At 42.2% G+C, this 18,661-nt stretch overlaps 1 protein-coding gene across 1 annotated transcript in view; it reads right to left on the bottom strand.

Annotated features, from left to right (window-relative positions):
* Positions 1-16,860, bottom strand: part of wtip (WT1 interacting protein) — a 36,216-nt gene extending 19,356 nt beyond the window's left edge. The window contains exons 1-2 of the mRNA XM_026927541.3: positions 15,391-16,860; positions 3,644-3,745 (exon numbers count right to left, since the gene is read on the bottom strand). Of these exons, the coding sequence (XP_026783342.3) occupies positions 3,644-3,745; positions 15,391-16,291 (1,003 nt within the window). The 5' untranslated portion in view covers positions 16,292-16,860. The remainder of the gene's footprint in view (positions 1-3,643; positions 3,746-15,390) is intronic.
* Between the last annotated feature and the right edge of the window lie 1,801 nt (positions 16,861-18,661).

Raw genomic sequence — 18,661 nt, 5'->3', positions numbered from 1 at the left:
TCCAGCATAGTGTCTTAGTTGTAGTTCCTTGTTTCTGTTTTACACTTCACCTACTTATTTCCTTTGCATGTTTAGCATCCTCTGTGTTTGACCTTTGCCTGTTTGGGATTGGCGGTAGTGGAATTTCCTTTCGATTAGCATGTCTGCCTGTGTTTTGACCCCTGCTATGAACGATACTGCATGGAAAAGCCTCTATAAAATGAGAGATGTGTTTGCCAGCACAAGGCCTACACGTTCTCCACCTTCCCAAAATCATTCACTCCCTTTCCTCCTTAACGTCTCATTTATCTCCAGCTCATTTATTTCTGTGTCAACAGATGTGAACATCAAACTGGTGTGATTAGAAAGGAATCTCGGCTCACGTGAGCGGTTGCGCAAGCTCACCTGGTTCAGCTCCGTCTCTACGTAATGCGGCTCTTATCTGCTGTTAAATAAAAGCCCGCTTTCTGCTTCTGCTTATTCAGAAAAAACATCCACAGAGCCGCCTTTTATTTTCCCAATGCTATGAAAGAAAACATGCTCGCTGTAATTCTGCCCTTCCTGTGTGCACCCCCATTCTCTCTCACACACACACACACACACACACACACAGAGCGGAGAGAACAAGCGGGTCCTTATTACCTGCAGATGGGCACAGTGCATGATGGGATGCGGAGGTGATGACTCACTGGCTGTGTTTTATTCGTGAGGGGGAATTCTAGCCTTCGGTTGTGAGCATGTGTAGGCCTGCTAGTCCATACACTCACCCAGCTTCGCTCTCACACACGTTTCAGGTCATCATGCTACCAAACACAAGTGGGAGGATGTGTGTGAAATGCCGAGCACATTTAACCTCCTGTCACCCACAGGAAGCTCTAATCCGAACGCTCCGTCATCTCTGGTGGAGTAATATACTCAATAACAACTCGAGAGAAGAGAAAAAAAATGTGAGATTGGACAAAAAGAATGAAGAGAAGAGAAGAATCAGACAAACAAAAAGGGAAAATACACAAAAAAGAAAAGAGAAAAAGAAGAATAGATGAGACAAAGAGACAAGTCAGAAATACACAAGAAGAGAAGAGAAGAGAAGAATCAGACAAACAAAAATGGAAAAGAGACAAAAACAAAAAGAAAAAAGAAAAGAGAAAAAGAAGAATAGATGAGACAAAGAGACAAGTCGGAAATACATAAGAGGAGAAGAAAAGAGAAGAGATAAATAAAGGAAAAGTAGAGACAAAAAGAGAAAAAGGGCCAAAATAAAGGAGGAGAAACAAAAAGAGAAAAGAAAAGAATAAAAAGAAGCGAAAAGACAAAAAAAAAAACGAGAAGGAAAGACACAACAAGAGAAGAGAAGAAATAATTATATATATAATATTTATATTATATTATATATAATTTCTTGTGTGTGTGTGTTACTGTAGAAGTGCCTGCCTCTTGGTGTGTGTGTGGTAATATGTAGATGTGTACATGCCAGACGTGTGTGTGAGTGTGTGTGTGTGTGTGTGTGTGTGTGTGTGAGAGAGTAAGGCCAGTTCCGGAGGGTGGGAGGGAATTCCTGGCTGTTTGATGAGAAAAGGTTGCAGCTGTGGGACAAAGCCAAGAGCACAGAGCAATTACATAGAGCCGAGCTCCTGTACAAAATGACCGTGAGGGCGCTCACACACACACACACACACACACACACACACACACACACACACACACACACACACTCTCTCTCTCTCTCTCACTCACTTTCCCAATTATACAAACATGAGTCACCCTCTGTAATGCAGAGGTTATACACACATAAGCATAAATTCAATGTCTAACATACACACACACACACACACACACACACACACAAACACACACACAGCATGTTTCTGCTGCACATTTAAAAAGGAATAACAAGCAAAACAAGAACAAACAGAACTTGGGGTTCTGGGTCTCAGTGACACAGTAAAAGACACACAATGATGGCATCAAGTCCCAAAATTGATGAAGTGCTTAAATTAATTTTATTCCGTTTATCTGACACACTTTAAGTGTTCCAAGGACTCCAAAGATTCAAAACAATAGGAATCAGAGCCATTAGAGATGCTTCAATGCCATGCGTTGTGATTTCAAAGGTGTGAGCATTGCGAGAGAAGATCAGACTTTCACCACAAAAACCCTAGCACATGTCAGTGGACAGGATTCATAATTATCCTGCAACAGATGTGTGCCATCTACATTAAGACATCATTGGGACAAACGTCCGGTGTGAGCGCTACTTAATAATAAGCAGCTCCTGCATGTTTTTACTGACCAAAGAGTTCTGCCATCATGGTTTCTACTGGCTCCAAAGACCGAGTCTCGTGAACTCACAGGTCAAAAGTTATCTAGAGAAAGTCAGCGTGAATTGAAAGTAATCGCTACCAGAAGCACGTGTCTTTCACTTCCCGCATACTTTCCCCTTCAGTGAACTTTTCCGCTGCGGTGAATATTATTTGTGTTTGGTCTGAAACATGTAAGTTTCAGGAGTCTTCCATATCAATGTAGCAACGGGTCAAAAATCAGTGCTAAATTAATGCTAAACTAAATCCCCTCTGTGATTCATTATATTATGCAAAAGATTATTTTAAACCTATGAACGATCATTCAACAATGGGGCCATACCTTCTAGCTCCTTTAATAGCTGACGTTCAAAATGAATAAGTTACTTCACACTAAAATTTAAAATTTACTTGGATTATACATTCAACACACTTCCTTTATGTAATATGCAGTGCAGGGTTTTGAAATAGTCAAAGCTACCCAGCTTTATACAGTTTAACCAAAAGGTTACGTGCTACACAAACAGCCCAGTACACACTTCAAGTCACGCCCTTGCGGCAGATTACTGCTGCTGTAATCTTGAAGAATGTCCTTTGCTCATCCCAGGATCACAATCTGCTCATAATGAACATCCTTTCCACACACTCAGTACTGTTTGACTTTATAGTATACAGTTGTAGCAAAGGTAATGGTTTATAATTGCACTATCCGGTGTCACTTGGAGGAGGATGTGTTCCCTTTCGAGTCACAAGGTTTCTTCCTTATGTCATCTTACAGAGTTTTATCTCGCCACTGTCGCCTCTGGATCTAAATCTATATCTGGATTCCTCTAAAGCTGCTTTTTTTAGCCATGTCTTATTATTAAAACCTCTATACAAATAAAAAATTCTTTGCTTCTGGGGTGTCTTATGTTTTAAACTGCACCATGGTGGCCCCATCAGTTCCCCGTGTCCCTGAAGCTAGAGGTTTAAGCGCCGATGTTGTGCATTCCTGCTCAGAACAATGCGTCCTGAGAAATGCGTAAGTGATCTACTCAGCCTTAATGCAGGAGAAAGCGTATCTCTGTTCAGGAGAGACCTAAATGGGGGAAGAGCTTTCCACTTTTCCACATGAAACAGGACACCGTCTCAGAGTCAGGTGACACGGCAGCACCGGGGCAGATGTGTGTGTCCATACACACACTCAGATTCATACAGACATTCAGAAATATGCACGATAAAGTGGTACATTCTGGGCATGTAGTAGCCCAGTGATGTGAAAACACAACAGGGTGGAATGAAATACAAATATACAAACGCACCAGTGAGGAAAGCCCACCTGCGATAAAGTGGCAGGTGTGTGTACAGGTGTGTGTGTGTGTACTCACCACATGAACAGCAGGTGAAACAGTTAGTATGGTAGAGTTTCCCCATCGCCTGGCAGGCCTGACTTGCTCCATACACCCCTTTCCCGCATTTTACACAAATACCTAAAACAACACACACGCACACACACAGTCAGAATCAACATTCCAATCTACAGATAGTGGTTGTGGTGTGTGTTTATCATAAAAACATGCATTTGACACATTGTTACATAGACTTTATGCTGCGTGAACAAAAGCACACTGAGCTGCTTGACTCTGTATAAAAAGGAGAAAACTGTCAGCATTCATGGCATGTATAAAAAAATATGCCAGTGAATTGGACCAGAAAATATGTCAAACTTGATCCAATGCAGAGATTCAGATATGAATGCACTGAAAAGTTTCAGCCAAAAAAGGGCAGAAATTATGCCTCTTTCAACACAAGTAAATTGAATTTCAGTTTCAGACAATAATCTCCATTTTGGTGCATTGCTAGTTTCAGCAAAGTGCTTGTAGTAAAGTTTGTCCTCTCTTGCCAATGCTATTTCCAGTCATCTAATAAATGAGGAGGAACCCTTAAACGTGAAACAGATGGACAAATCTGACAGAAATGGCGTAAACCATTTTGAGTTTGGTTCCAACAACACATACACAAAAAAATATATTTTTTCAGGTTGCTCCTGCGACAGCAAATTTCTCCATAACAAGTCAGGCTAACGATGCTTGATGATGAAAGTATCTCAAGTCTCTTTCTGCTCCCTACATACATATGCTACAACAAAATGTACATTTATCTCATTTGGCTGATGTTTTTTCCCTACTGTAGTGCAATATACAGCCAATAGGAAGCCATTCAGGATTTACCCTGTGGCTTGGCTTGGTAGCTACAGTAGCTGCACTAAAGTTATCCTAATCTAGCTTTTATGGGTTACTTCCATTACAGTTCACAAATATTTGTCTTGGTCAAAGCTGAACTAAAACGTCATTAGTAATGTACTGCCCAGAGTGCTGACTTTAAATAAACTATAGATATACATTATGAAACAAGAAGCACGTGTATCTGCTCTGTTTTTACAGATAATGTAATGTAATAATGTAATCTTATCGAGTTTTGTTACCGTTTGGTAACGACATTTGGCTGCTTTTAATATGAAGAAAAGACTAATGCATAATGTGTTATGAAACCTTTTGTAACATTAGTCAAAAACCAATCAGGACTGTCTCAGAGAACGCAGTGCCCTATAACTGCGCATACATCAGTGTGAGAAACTGACAGACCTGCATTTTTCTCATTAGGCCTCCAAAAATTATATCTGGCTCTTTTAATGGCACTTACTATATTGAACACAAGCACCATGTTGAGCTTTATGCACTGTCACATTCAAATTTCAAGCAGTGGCCTGTCTCTACTTGTATATTGTCTCTGGTGTCATGATGATATCAGTGCATCCTACCTGTCTGGAATTTCGTAAAATAATATAAATCTTTAGTGCTTCTGTACTTAAGCTGGTCAATGACTCTGAATCATTTACTCATCTCAAGCTCGTAAATGATTCTGAACTGATTCATTCCTCAAGCATTCGAATCCTCATAAACCAAACCGCAGAGCTGATATTCATACAGTTCATTAGAGCAGCGTTTCCCGTTACTGTTTCTCAAACAACAGCGAAGTTCCTCAAAGTCCTACTTAAACAAACGTTATACAGTATTTATACCACTGTACAGTTTAAGGTACATGTGTGCATGGACTTTTTCCCCTCTACAGCAGAAAGTTTGACCCAACAGATAAAAGCCTCAGGCTCCCTCGGTTATTATTTTTCTTTGCACCAGGTCACAATATTTGTAGTGAACTTAGCAAGTTCGATTTTCCCAAAATATAAATAAATTAGTAATGAAAACCAGAGCAACCCCCACGAAGATAAAGCTTTTTACCAAAGGTGAATTAATGAAAGAATGAATGAATGTAGTAAACAAGTTGCATAGTGCCACATAAGCACCATACTGTGTCCAACACACTCCCTAATGTTCCCTAGACCTGATACACACCTCTACTTTAAGGGCTATTTACTGCTTTAAAGGCTAATGCACATAACGTGTTTATGAAATGTTTTCTTGGAATCCATCTCATGGACAAATTTCAATCCACATCTAGCAAATGGCCAAAGTCACACAACCCTGTGCATCAACACAACAATGTTGTGTGTTTTACCCATACATGTCTATATACTTCTTTCCCACTCCTATATAAACTATAAACTACTAAACTATAACCTACAACAGAGTTCTGATTGTCTGAGCTATAGTCACAGAGTAGAGGGATTTTTCATACGCAATACAGCAACATGGGAAAGCTGAATAAACACTGTTCACTGTCCCATATCACATTTTGGCCTGAATACAACTAATCATAATCCCCATCAACATCACTGTACATACGCACTGTTGCTCTATTCCCAATTGTAGCACTTAAGAGCTCGAGATGGTGTGCTACAAACTGAACACCTGAATCAGTTTGTGAATGAGTCAATGAGCTTAATAATGTGTGTTGGAGCAGGAAAAATTCTAAACGGTTTAATTTTGCACATCAACAGACTAAAATGCAGTAAAAGTATAGTTATTAGAGCTGTATATGTCTTTTAAAAATGCAGGTAAAAATGCAGTTCTGTTGTGCTCATAGTAACTGTAATAATACTTTGAGCGCTAGTACACATGCTAATCAGTAGAGTGTGAAGGAACAGCGGTCATCGTCCACTTTTAGTTAAAGTGCAGTCGCTTGGCATTATGGGAGAATGAATCAGCACAAGGCGCTCCGATGACTGCAGAGCTTCCACGCACGACATGGCCGGTCTCCGCTGGGGGGTCGCATTCCACAGCGAGGGCAGGGTCAAAGCCTGGGGTTGCTCCGAGGTCACCACGCCTCCGAGACACAGCGTCGCACTCGGGGGGGTCGAATCACACGCCACACACACAGAAACTCCCCCACATACAACACGGGTGAATGAACAAATAAACAGGAGGCTTATGAGTCATATGATATGAATCTTTAGAGCTTCAGTGTTCCAGCTGGAGCTGGTAAATGACTCCAGACTGAACTGATTCATTCCTCAAGCGTCTGAAGCTCCATAAACCAAACCGCTGGGCTGATATTCACACAGTTCATTAGAGCAGCGTTTCCTGTTACTGTTTCTCAAACAAGAACAGCAGCAGCTCAACAACTCCTACTTAAACACACTGTAGTGATTTTTTACTTTTTAACTCACTCTCATGCATGAAAGATGGTTTTATAATTTGGTTCAATGAAATCATTTCAATTATTGTCAGTATGTCTAATCACAAATACTTGTACAGTGTAAAATCGAACTACTCGAATCACCACACATACTGTACTGCAAAGCCTATGTCAAAAAATAAATTAATATGTGTATCATCACACACCAAATGTTCATGTTATGACTACCTGTAATCATATGACTGGTTGTGTTTTCTGTCCCTTTCGTTTTGTAACAGTAGGTGGAGCAGTGTCATTGGTCACACAGGTGCTGTGCTAATAAAAGTCAAGGGAGAAGCAAGTCCTAGAAGAGAGAGATATAAAGAATTATCTACTCTGCTCACTCTACTCCGCCCTTATGACCTAACCGAATGTGACACCTGACCAAACCAAAGCTCTACATCCCTGCTGTGATGCAGCTTTAGGTCATTTTCACACTCATATTTATTTCCAGACTTGGTGAAATGGAAATGCTGTTTTCAGACCCAGAAGCAGTCCAGAGACCTGATCCCTGGTCCTCTTAATCCCTGGTCTGGGTTTCACATCAACCAAACCCAGGCGTGCTCTGCATCTTGTCACATTACTTCCTGTTTCTACTGTAATTATTACTAGAGAAAGGGTTGTTATGGTTATTGATACATAAAACCAGACTTTCATAGGACTGGAACACTGTAATTAGCTCACCTCTGGGGTCTAAATGCTTGCACTGAGAACATCATGAAAAAAGCACATCTCTTCCCAGCCTGCATGATTAAAAATCTACTTATACAAGAATGGCTGCATGTCTGAAGGCATTCCTACACAATAACATGCCATGCATCCACAAAGTGCTGCTCTTCACCGCTTGAGTGTTGGTACCAAAGTGAAAAAATGACAAAACCAGCAAACTGATGAATATAGCGCCTAATAATTTGCAATCCTGTGACGTATGGAATCGCACAATCGATGTATGGTTCAGATAGAATTCTTCATTGTGAACAGACGCATGTGATTATTGGCCCCGCCCCCCAAACAAGCCCAGAATCAGTCCTGGGTCTGGACTCAAGTGTTCAGACTAAGTAGTAAAGTACTAATAAGTAACATGTTGTATTCTGGAAACATGGTACATTGCGTGGAATAGGTAGGGAAATGTAACATTTGTTCATTTGTTTGTTTTTCTCCTGTTTTAGGGGCTAGGGAAGTAGGGTAGATATTCTTTTTTTCTGTTTGTTTAGTTTTAGATTAGTTAGTCAGCCAACATCTCCATTATTTTTGTTCGCTATTTTGCTGTATGCTGGTCCCTGAAGTGAATATCCAACACAAACTGACGTGAGAATACAACTACATCAATTAAAACTTCACAGACATTTTAATAAGCGTTCAGTGTTTTGGGCTTTAGGCGAAAGGAGAGTCCACTCTCTCTCATTCTCAGAATTAAAGATTCAGATTCTCAGTCACGATGGCCTAAATCATACAGCATAAAAGACTCACCTTATGGATGTTTTCACCCACACACAAACTTAAACAGGTACACAAATACACCCAGACAAAGACAGCTTGTTTATGGAAAAAAAAAACAGACTGCCCCAATTTCATTCCAAACAGCCACTCGTTAATAAGGCAAGATATGTTCTACCATCCCATCATACTCCAGTGGTCATCATTTCAAGTGGCTGACCAGTACACCAAACAAAACTTTTAAGCAGGGCAATGGTACTTTGAGGAGAATTTTGGAAAACGTCCAGCAAATTCCTTTCAATTTCAATAACAGTCACGAGTCCAGCCCATCCCACTCCAGCAGTAAGCTGACCCAGGTCTGTCTAAGTGGCTAGACAACTTCCCGCCACACATCAACTCCTTCCAGCTTTGTTTTCACCCTGATCAGTGCAGCCTCACCTGGTACACACTGGTACACACTTCCTCTTTAAGACTTTGGCATTTCTGATGAGGAACAGCTGGAGAACTGCCACGGTGTGCATTGTTCTCTGCATGAGCAAAACCTGTGCCGCTTCCTGCTGCACCACTATTCATTCCAGTGTCTTACTGAGAAACAGGATCCTGCTGCGCTAATAATATATTAGCCTGGGGGAACGGGTTATTGTAAATGAAACGAAAAAACAATCGGAATGATCAAAGTTACATTACTAAAATGTTTTCTGAATCAGTGCTGGGCGATATGGACTAAATCACATCACGATACTTTTCTACAATTCACATTATGTATCACGGTATATAGGTTTCCTAACAAACTACCAAATAAACAGTAATATTGCACTACATTTTTACACAAGCTGTAAAAAATCGTGTTTGGTCTGACATCTGCTTTAGCTGAGAAAACAGAAAATCATGGTGTTCAAGTGTTTCCCGTATCACCACAGTAAAGGCTCAAAAATCGTAAAAGCTACAGCTAAAATCTCAGTTTCTGCAAGTTGCTCTGGATAAGAACATCTGCCAATGATGTCTTGAAGCCACTGATGTATTTTTTATGGTATTTTCTATAACCATAAAAAATACATCAGTGAATTGGCCTGGACAATACATCAAATCTCATATTGATCCAGCATTTCTGGCCAAAATCAACATCAATGTCCCACAATGCATTGCAGGAGCTGGACAATAGTGCCCTCGTCCCAAATTCCCAATTCCAACAAGAAAATAGAGCCAGATTCTGGATCCCCATAATATCTGTACTGAAACAGAGTGCTGTATTTATACAGAGCCCACATGAAGAAACATCAAGGCAGATGAGTGTAGTTCCCATGGCGATAAGCGAGCGTGCACATCCTGCAACTGTCTTTTCAAACGAGCTTGGAAACAAATAAGCAAGCTTTTTGTTACTCTATCCTTCAGGCAAGAAAGTACCACCTGGCTTTATTTACCCACAAGAGAGCGCCTGGGGCTACGTGTGGGTGTAGCGGTGCTGACACAGCCCGACACAGACACAGCAATGTCCCTGTGTGTGTGTCTGTGTGTGTGTGTGTGTGTGTGTGTGTGTTCATTATCATTCTGAGCAGACAATCAGACTTTACCCCCAGCGGTTGCGTCTGGAGGCCGAGCTGGAGTCACGTGCCAAGAGTCTAGCGGCGCCCCCTGACCAGGTAATAAGAGAGAAAATGCAGGAAAAGAGAGAAAGTATAGAAAATAGAGTATTAGACACTGAGAGAAAGAGAAAATGAAAAGATAGACAGGTATAGAAGGAGACAGGGGAACAAGGGATAGGGAAAGCACTGGGGGAGAGGAGGACATAAGTACAAGAAAGAAAAGGAGTGAGATAGTAAGAACAGTGGTAAGTGAGAAACAGGAAAGGGAGAGATTAGAAAGCATCAGAAATAGAGAGATATGCAGAAAGAATGAGAGAGAGAGAGAGAGAGAAAGAGAGAGGGAGAGGAGGGAAGCAAATACACAAAAAGCATTACAGAGCGATGGAGGGTGGAGGGGGATTATGCTACCGTGAGCCACGGAGCCAAACACCCTGCATGACTATCAATTTTTCGGGACAAGGTTGTCACGGAAACCAAGAAGTTTCCCTTTTACAAAAGCAAGAGAGTTTGTGTGCATGGTCACTTGGCTAACTCACGAACACGCTACCAGAGAGCACGACCACAAACACACACACACACACATACACGCACACACACACACACACACACACACACACACACACACACACACACACACCTTTCCTCTCCTCAACTCACCACTAAACCCAGAGAAGAGCACTCAGGCAAACAAGGAGAAAAGTCAAGGTTTTATAACACTGCTGAGTAAAAACACAAAAAAGATTACAGAAAATCGATGAGCAAGTGTATGAGAAAGTTGGCAGTCTGTTTTCAATCTCTTCCACTGTGTTTCTAGTGTGCGCAATAACCACAGGCAAAAAGCACAGGAAACACATCAAGTCAAAACTCACTTATAATGGAAATCTAAGGGCACTTGTTGGGGCACCTGCACTCCAAGGCTTGGTTTACGCTTGACGTGTGTGTATGTGGACGGAGCACAAGCACGAGCACGAGCACCACTGTACATATACTCACCTGCATACCTTTTATACTTCTGGAGAATTAAAAGTGACATCCACCAGAGAAACACCTGTCTCTGTTAGGTTTCCACGTCGACAGGTAAAATCTATTCTGGGACACGCATTTGTCTCAATTTGGGATGAGCAGACGAGCTCTGTCAGTTTCTCTTTAAATCTTTCAGGCATCAGTGTGATTGATGCGTCTTAAATCGAAGCATCTCAAATCGAAAACGTTACATTTAAAAGTATTTGCTAATCTAATCTAGCATGTAGAACATTTTTCAGTATATTTGAAAGCTACATGAGTTTATTTATTTATTTATTTAAAATTAAAATATTTAAAGAGCATACTCTCTCTCCTCTGTCAATCACAGTGACACTAGCCAATCGTGGGCGTCTGCGAGCTCAGGTATGTGGAAGAGGGCAGACAGCGCTTTCCTCTGAACGTGTTACGCTGACTTGTGACACAGCACACTTCGAAAAGTTGCAGTTCTCGGGCTTCACATGTCTCAGAGGAAGCACGTGTTAGCCATCACCCTCCCTGGCTAGTAGCTGTATGATGGGTGAGAGCTGGCTGGTGGGTGGGAATTAGCCAAGACCAAAGACAATGCTGCCAATCTGTCTGCAGTTTTATTCCAGGAAAAAAATGTTATCCTTCAGACCTACATAACAACAGAGCTAAGATCCTTCCTCCTGAAAAAGTAGTCCCTGAATTATTCAAGTGGAGTTTAATTTACTTTTTTTTTTGACTAAAAAGCTCATCACAATCCTCTACAAAAAGGGTTTTGTATAAATGTTTAACAACTTGACTTTTATTAGAAGTTTGAAGTTTCAAGTGAAGAAACTATCTGTTTTTTTATTGGTACAGGGAAAAGTGCCGACATTCCTGTGGTAATGAGGAGATTGAAAAACACTGGAGCATCCCTTTAAGAGAACAAAGCAACTGTATAAAGGGTTTAGTCATATATAATGTACTGATAAAGAAGAGCTCTTACATAACCGCTCCGTGTGAACTCGCAAGCCGCAGCATCGCTAGATCAGCCGAGAACAGCGAGCCTTTATTTAGCCTTTTACTGCAGCGAGGGTGTGTAAGTAAGTACATAATTATGTGAATGACAGAGAAAATGTGTCTGTGTGTGTCAGACAGAATTAGGATTTCCCTCTGAAAGAAAATACCCACTTGTACGGTTCCAATAAGAGATTTTTTGCAAACACACACATGCTCGGCTGATGCTGGAACACAAACATTAACACACATGCTCGGCTGATGCTGGAACACACACAGGAACACACGCACGCTCGGCTGATGCTGAAACACACGTGTAAATTGTATATGCAGATCACGGCAGATAAATGTAGCAGCTATGACAGACCAATTGTAAGATTGTCCTGAAATCGTCTGACCGGTACACAGTGTTATACCTTCAGAAACACAGAGTGAGATCTTGTCCATCTCTGCTGTGATTGGTCACTGGCCAGGCTGCTGTGAGCTGCCTGGAAGCGAGCGTAACCTATCAGCAGTCAGCTGGACACACGTGCAAAAGAGCCAGAGTGTTTAGTGAATGCTTGAGTTTGTCGCTGCTAGTGGTCATGAACACACACACACACCGTCAAATATGCATGCTGGAGATAAGAAACAGAGCCAACGCATGCTGTTACCGGGCAAATAGTGATGCGAGGAGCAAACCACACACACACACACACACACAGAATCAGGACACCCAGAAAGGCTCCAGTTTACTGGATGCTAAAAGTTCAAACAGGTTAAAGGCACAGCTGTAGCTCACTGGTTAAGGTCCTGCGCTTGTGACCGCGAGGTTCCATTAAAACTTTGAGTCCCAGAACTGGTCTTTAACAAGAAGTGATAGTTCAGCCAATAAAAACCTACATTGTACCTCAAATGTAATCAATTTATCATGTTTGGTGTCTGAAGTTTTCTTTCCTTTCGCAAGTGAGCTATGATGCTAATGTAGCTAACGGGTAGAGCATGTTTAGCACACTGTATGCTGATATAATCACACAAACTGTGACTGAGTTGTTCTGCATCTCAAACTGACTTGTGTATGTGGTTTCTGGCACTGTATAACTCTCTGCTCCGACTAGCAAGAAACAAAATGAAGAATGACCATTCAGTTTCTGCATACATAAAGCGACAAGTGACATTTGAACTGGCTCGAATGATTCCTCGGCGCAATCCTGTGGCTCGTCCGATGTTTCCCCAGTTCCCCACTCATAACTTTAGTTCCTACCTACAGTTAGTTGCCATGTACTGTTTGACCCTCAGAAATAGAAGAAAGGCTTATAATCATGGTTTCATCTTGTTCTGTTGTATACAACCTTTCTTTGAATGTGTACAGAGACATTATGAAGAAAAATAAAGCCTGGAAGGAAGTAGCAGAGATCGTCGGTGCCTCTGATGAGTGTACATAGCTAATACGGTTAGTTTGCTTTGCTAATATGCAAAGGAAGCTAGTACAAAGCCAAGCACGCACTCATTAGTGCATTATTTACTTTGTGTTTAACTGGTTAGCTTTATAAGATCATCAGAACCTCATCAGAACTAAAAAAAAACTTGGAGCCATCTTGAAGGCAGATTATGTTTCTTCCTCAGGACATAATTTGGTGTCAGTTCACAAGAAACATAAGATTCAAAGGAGATCCAAAACGTTGAGATGGAGCCGTAGGTAAAATCAGAATATAAATATGGATTTTCATGGAAATGTTTATCTATAAATGGTGTTACGGAGCCTAACGTCTATTGAGGTGAGTGTGTGGCGATTTGGGTATGCTGGTTGCGCTAAACTGGTAGCTGTAAGCTACCAACAGTGCTAACAAGAAAATGCTAGCAGGCAGAGAGAAGAAAAGTGAATTTTACCACAAAAAACCCTGTCAATGTCCATGGATCAGACAGATCCATGTGTGTGCCATGCAATAGTATAAAAAGAGTGATGCAATAGTCTGATGTGATGCTACTTAATAATAAATAATAATTAATAATTAATTAATAATAAGTACTTAATAGAGTATTAATTGTAACTACTTAATAATAAGCTGCTGCCTTATTTCCATTTCATCCAACCTAAGACATCATGGTCCCACCCACATGTTTCTCAAAACACAGAGGCTCGTGAATCCATATGACAAAGTTCACCTAGATAAAGTCAATGCGATGCGAAAGTTGCAGCTACCAGATGCAAATGCTCGCCTTTCACATCCCGCGTCCTTTCCCCTTCAGAGAATCAGCTTTTCTGCTGAGGGATTTTTATTCACATTTGATCTGAGACTTACGTTTCACCTGAGAAAACAGAAAAGTGTAGATTTCAGGTGTTTCCTGTATTCCCATAAAGCGTAAAAGTAAATAAGCAAACTAACACACCAAACGTGTCCATGTCTAAAGATAAGGTAAGTAGGAAAACCAAACATTTCTTTTTTGTGTGTTTTATGATAAACTTCCTTTAAATTCCATTCAGGTTTTTTCTCTGGAAAAAAAAAAACAATGAATCACACTCAACCTCAGCTGTGAGTAAAGTAAGTCATGGTGGACTGATGTCTGGAGAAAATCCCATGATTCACACGGCAGCCCAGACGCTACTGTTCACCGGTGAAATGATAAAATAATAGACGTTACCTGTGCACCGTGTTCAGCTTGGTTTCCCAGGCTGAGATTAAGCCCGGCCTTTTACAATGCGGAGTCACCGCACACAATGCACCTCAGTCACAAACCCTGGACTGCATGTGGGAAACGACCCCACCTGCTTTTAAGACACTTGTACACACCACACATGACTCACACACACCCTTTAAGATGCACAACACAGGGCTTTGTTTCAGCACCCAGACTATAAACAGTAATGCTGCTCCCGAGCAACTCGCTTAGAAATACAACACACAAACCTAATAATCAAGACAAATCCACCAAAACAGCTCGGCTTGTGTACTGTACAACAATCTCACAATTCCCATATTAACAAGCGCCATTTAGGTTTCAATGTGAAACTGATTCAATCATTACACTCTCAGGAAAAAGGGTACTACACTGTACCATTCCTTCTTGTGGGGTGGTACTCTCACGCGTACACCTTTCGTACTTTTTGTGTGTATCTTTTACCTGGGAAGGTGCATATAGTGTACCTTAAATCTTTTTAAAGCTACGCTGCATCAGCATTTCAAGGAAGCATTTAAAAAGGTACAAAAGATAAGGGTACCATGACCCCCAAGGAAAGGTACAGTTTAGTACTCTTGTTTCTGAGAATGTAGTTTGTTCAGTATAACAATCAGTGCATCCCCTAAATGTTACACTTTAACTGAAGTTTTAAGATCCAAACTAGGATCTGACCTCCAAAGTAGCAGGTACCACATCAACAAGTTGAGGTGACGGATTATTTGTTTAAGTTCTTAAAGTGCATTTGATTTCACAGATTCTAAAAATGCTCCACATGCATGAGTTAAATTTTAGTTATGTTGATAACAGCTCTGCATGCTTGTTTTTTGGTCCTACTTTACCGAAATATTCCTTCTTCATGTGCATCTCCAGCTCCCTCTCCAGCTCGAGCGTGAGGGCCTCGAGCCGCCTCTCCGCCTGGCTCGCGCCGCTGTCTCGCGAAGGGGTCACCTGGTAGGGCAGCTTCAGTCTCGGACCCGGGGCGCGAGCTCTCGCCGAGGCACCGTGGTGTATCTCTTCCGGCATAGTGAACGGATGAAGGTGCGCGCGGTGAAGCACGCTGGCTTCACCGGTGTCCTGCAGCAGCGCGTCTTCCAGCAGGGAGGTGCGAGGCGAGGAGGCAACCAGCAGCTCCGGGCACGCGCCCATGGAGCCACGCGAGCTCCGCGAGCTCCTAGAGCTGTGGCTCGAGATGCTGGACCTGGGGCTGAGGGTTAGTCCTGCACTGTTCGGACCACAGATGCTGGAGCGAGGGCTCGCGTGCCGCTGGTCGTAGCCCATGCTGACGCCGCTCGTGCGGTTGCTGCTCGGTCTGCTCGCGCACTCATAGACGTAGCCCGGGCTCGAGGGCTTGCTGGCGTCGCTGGACGTGCTCGCGTAGCTCGAGCGCGGGCTGAGAGCGCCGCTGCCGTCGCAATGCGCGAGACTCGACCGAGGGCTTCCGCACTTCTCCTGCTGCCCGGGCGCCGCGAGGCTCGAGCGGGGGCTCGCGTGAACGCATGATCTCCGGTGCCGGTCGCCGCCGCCGTAGCACGGCAAAGCAACTTCGGATCTCGCGCTACAGTACGCGTCGTCCACGTAAAAGGCGTCTCTGTGCGCGCGCTTACTCTTGTGCTCAGGCAGCCCGAAGTCCACGTCTGGCTCGAGCTCAGCTCTCATGTCCCGGTAAGGCTCGCACAGCGACAGGTTCTCCATCAGCTCGCTCGCTCTGCGTGCCGGATCCTCTTCGTAGTAGCGATCCATCGGTGTTGCTGGTGCACATACAAAAAAAAAGCTCGTGCATTTCACTCTGTAACGGCACCGAAACCCTCGCTTTGTCGGTTCATCATCTTCCTCAGGTTTCTGTCGTGATTTCCTCCCGGTGCATAATTCCTCAAAATCAACAACGACGCTTCCTTTAAGGGAAAAAAACCAACAACTGTCGTTTAAACAAAGTTTCCGCACGAGGTGCTTGGTGAAGTTGAAGGGTCCTTTTGCAGTCAATGGCGGAGGAATTTCCTCTCTCTCTCTCTCTCTCTCTCTCTCTCTCTCTCTCTCTCGGCTTTCCAAAACAAAACGTCGTCTTTTTCGAAACAAATCCGAGCCGCGTTTAATTTCTCGCGCGAAAAGTTTGGGGGCAATTCGAGCAAAGAACAAGAAAAGGAAAGAAGGAAGAAAAAGAGAAAACCGACGTGACAAAAATGGGGAATTTAAAAAAGAAAGAAACGGGGGGGAAATAAGAGAAAAGAAACAGAGCAGCGCGCGGGACTCGTTTGTGTGCGGCAGGAATGCGGGGAGGGAGGGCGGGAGGCGCGCGAGGCCGGGCAGGGGTGCGCTCCGCCGCTCTGGAATGCGCTTTAATGCGCGCGCGGAACAATGACGGCGAGCGAGCTCAGCAAAGGGCGCGCGGGGAGGAGGGTGTGTGTGGGGGGGAGTTAACGGGGGCGGGGGATCCTGTCCTGCCAAAGATTAAAGCAGTGATTCAGGGGGGAAAAGAAGAAGTCAGATTCATGCATTTATCACAAAAGCAGGTTACTTCTTTAATTTTGTTTTGTCAGGTGGTTGTGCTTAAGGTTATCTGAGCTAAACAAATAATATAATTATAGGGTATTAATTTGCATCATGCAAAATCCACCACAGAATCATGAGAACTTTTCAGACTGTTCTCTCAACTGCACAGGTTCCCATTCCTGATCCTGTAGAACCCCCTGTTCCTGCACATGTCAGGGTCTCCCCTGCTTTAACACCCCAGCTTCAACTCAGGACGGGTCACTAAAGCCGTACCCGTCCCTTAGTACGAGCGTAATTTAAAAAAACCACAAAAATGATTGTTCTGGTTTTAATTTTATAGATCATCACTTACAGGATTACATTTCGTGATGACTCTTCCTATACTAGTTGCTGTTTTCATCAGAATAAATGCTGTTTAGATTGTATATGTCCCACCTCAGGGGAGTCTTGCTCTACAGTAGCAGCTCAACATGGACAGGTTTGTTGGTGTCTCTGTAGCTGCCCGGACACTATTCCCTTTTCCACCCATCCCTCATTTGAGAAAAAATGGTTGGAGTTTATTTATTTGGCTGAGGGTTGGCGGTTATATGAGGGGGACTTTTTGGAAGAGCGTTTTACACCTCAGGGCTGCTTCAGTGCCAGAATGTCACGAAGTCAGACAACTCCATAATTCTGTCTGTAAACACGGTTAGAGCTTTTCCATCAGTAAGAGTAATCAATGCCTCCCAGTGATGAACCTTATTAACTGTTGACTAAACAAATAACAGATGATTCTGGCCACCAATTTGCATCATGCAAAATGCACTCCACAATAATCACATGCTTATGAGAAGTTCTCAAACTGCTCTCTCTACAGTGATGCCAGAGTATATAAATCAAGAGCTTTATAAATCAAAAATATTTATAAATAAATCTATATCTAGAATCTATATCTACAAGGGCTATTATTTATCTATAAGGGCTTTATAAATCAAAAAATATATATAAATAAAAGGCTTATAAATCAAAAAATACATAAATCAAAGGCTTTTTATATATATATATATATATATATATATATATATATATATATATATATATATATATATATATATATATATATAAATCAATGGCTTTTGGAAAAAACAAAACATAACATAAGGCTGATTTAGGGACAGAGGTAGGACACATGGTGCATGGTCTAAGGCACAGGTTCCCCCTGTCCTAAACATTTTAGTGTTTTCCTGCTCTAACACACCCACTCCAACTAATCAGCTAATTAAAAGCTATTCCTAAGACCTATTTGTAAGGAATATTTTAAACTTTTAAATATGACCTTTATAAAATTATATTAACATTGCACTTTCCCCTCAAATTCTTAAGACATATCACATTTGAGTCTTTTCCTCTCTCACGTCTTCCCTTTGTAACTACACCCAGTATCAGTTTCATCTGCTGCCTCTGCTGGAATGAATGCTTTGTGGGTCACCATGAAGAACCGAGGAAGAAAGTCAGACACTTCCTTTTCAAAGCAAAAATCCTGCTCTTTGCTTAGTATATCAGAATGCAGTGGGCAGGTAAAAAATAAAGATCTATAACCAGGAATCTGTGCAGGAATACATGTACAGGACTTGCAGTGCTATA

The sequence above is a fragment of the Pangasianodon hypophthalmus genome, chromosome 6 (genome assembly GCF_027358585.1).
Source record: "Pangasianodon hypophthalmus isolate fPanHyp1 chromosome 6, fPanHyp1.pri, whole genome shotgun sequence".
NCBI classification, from domain to species: domain Eukaryota; kingdom Metazoa; phylum Chordata; class Actinopteri; order Siluriformes; family Pangasiidae; genus Pangasianodon; species Pangasianodon hypophthalmus.
The sequence above is the reverse complement of the archived record's forward strand: the minus strand, read 5'-3'. Positions and strand labels throughout refer to the sequence as shown.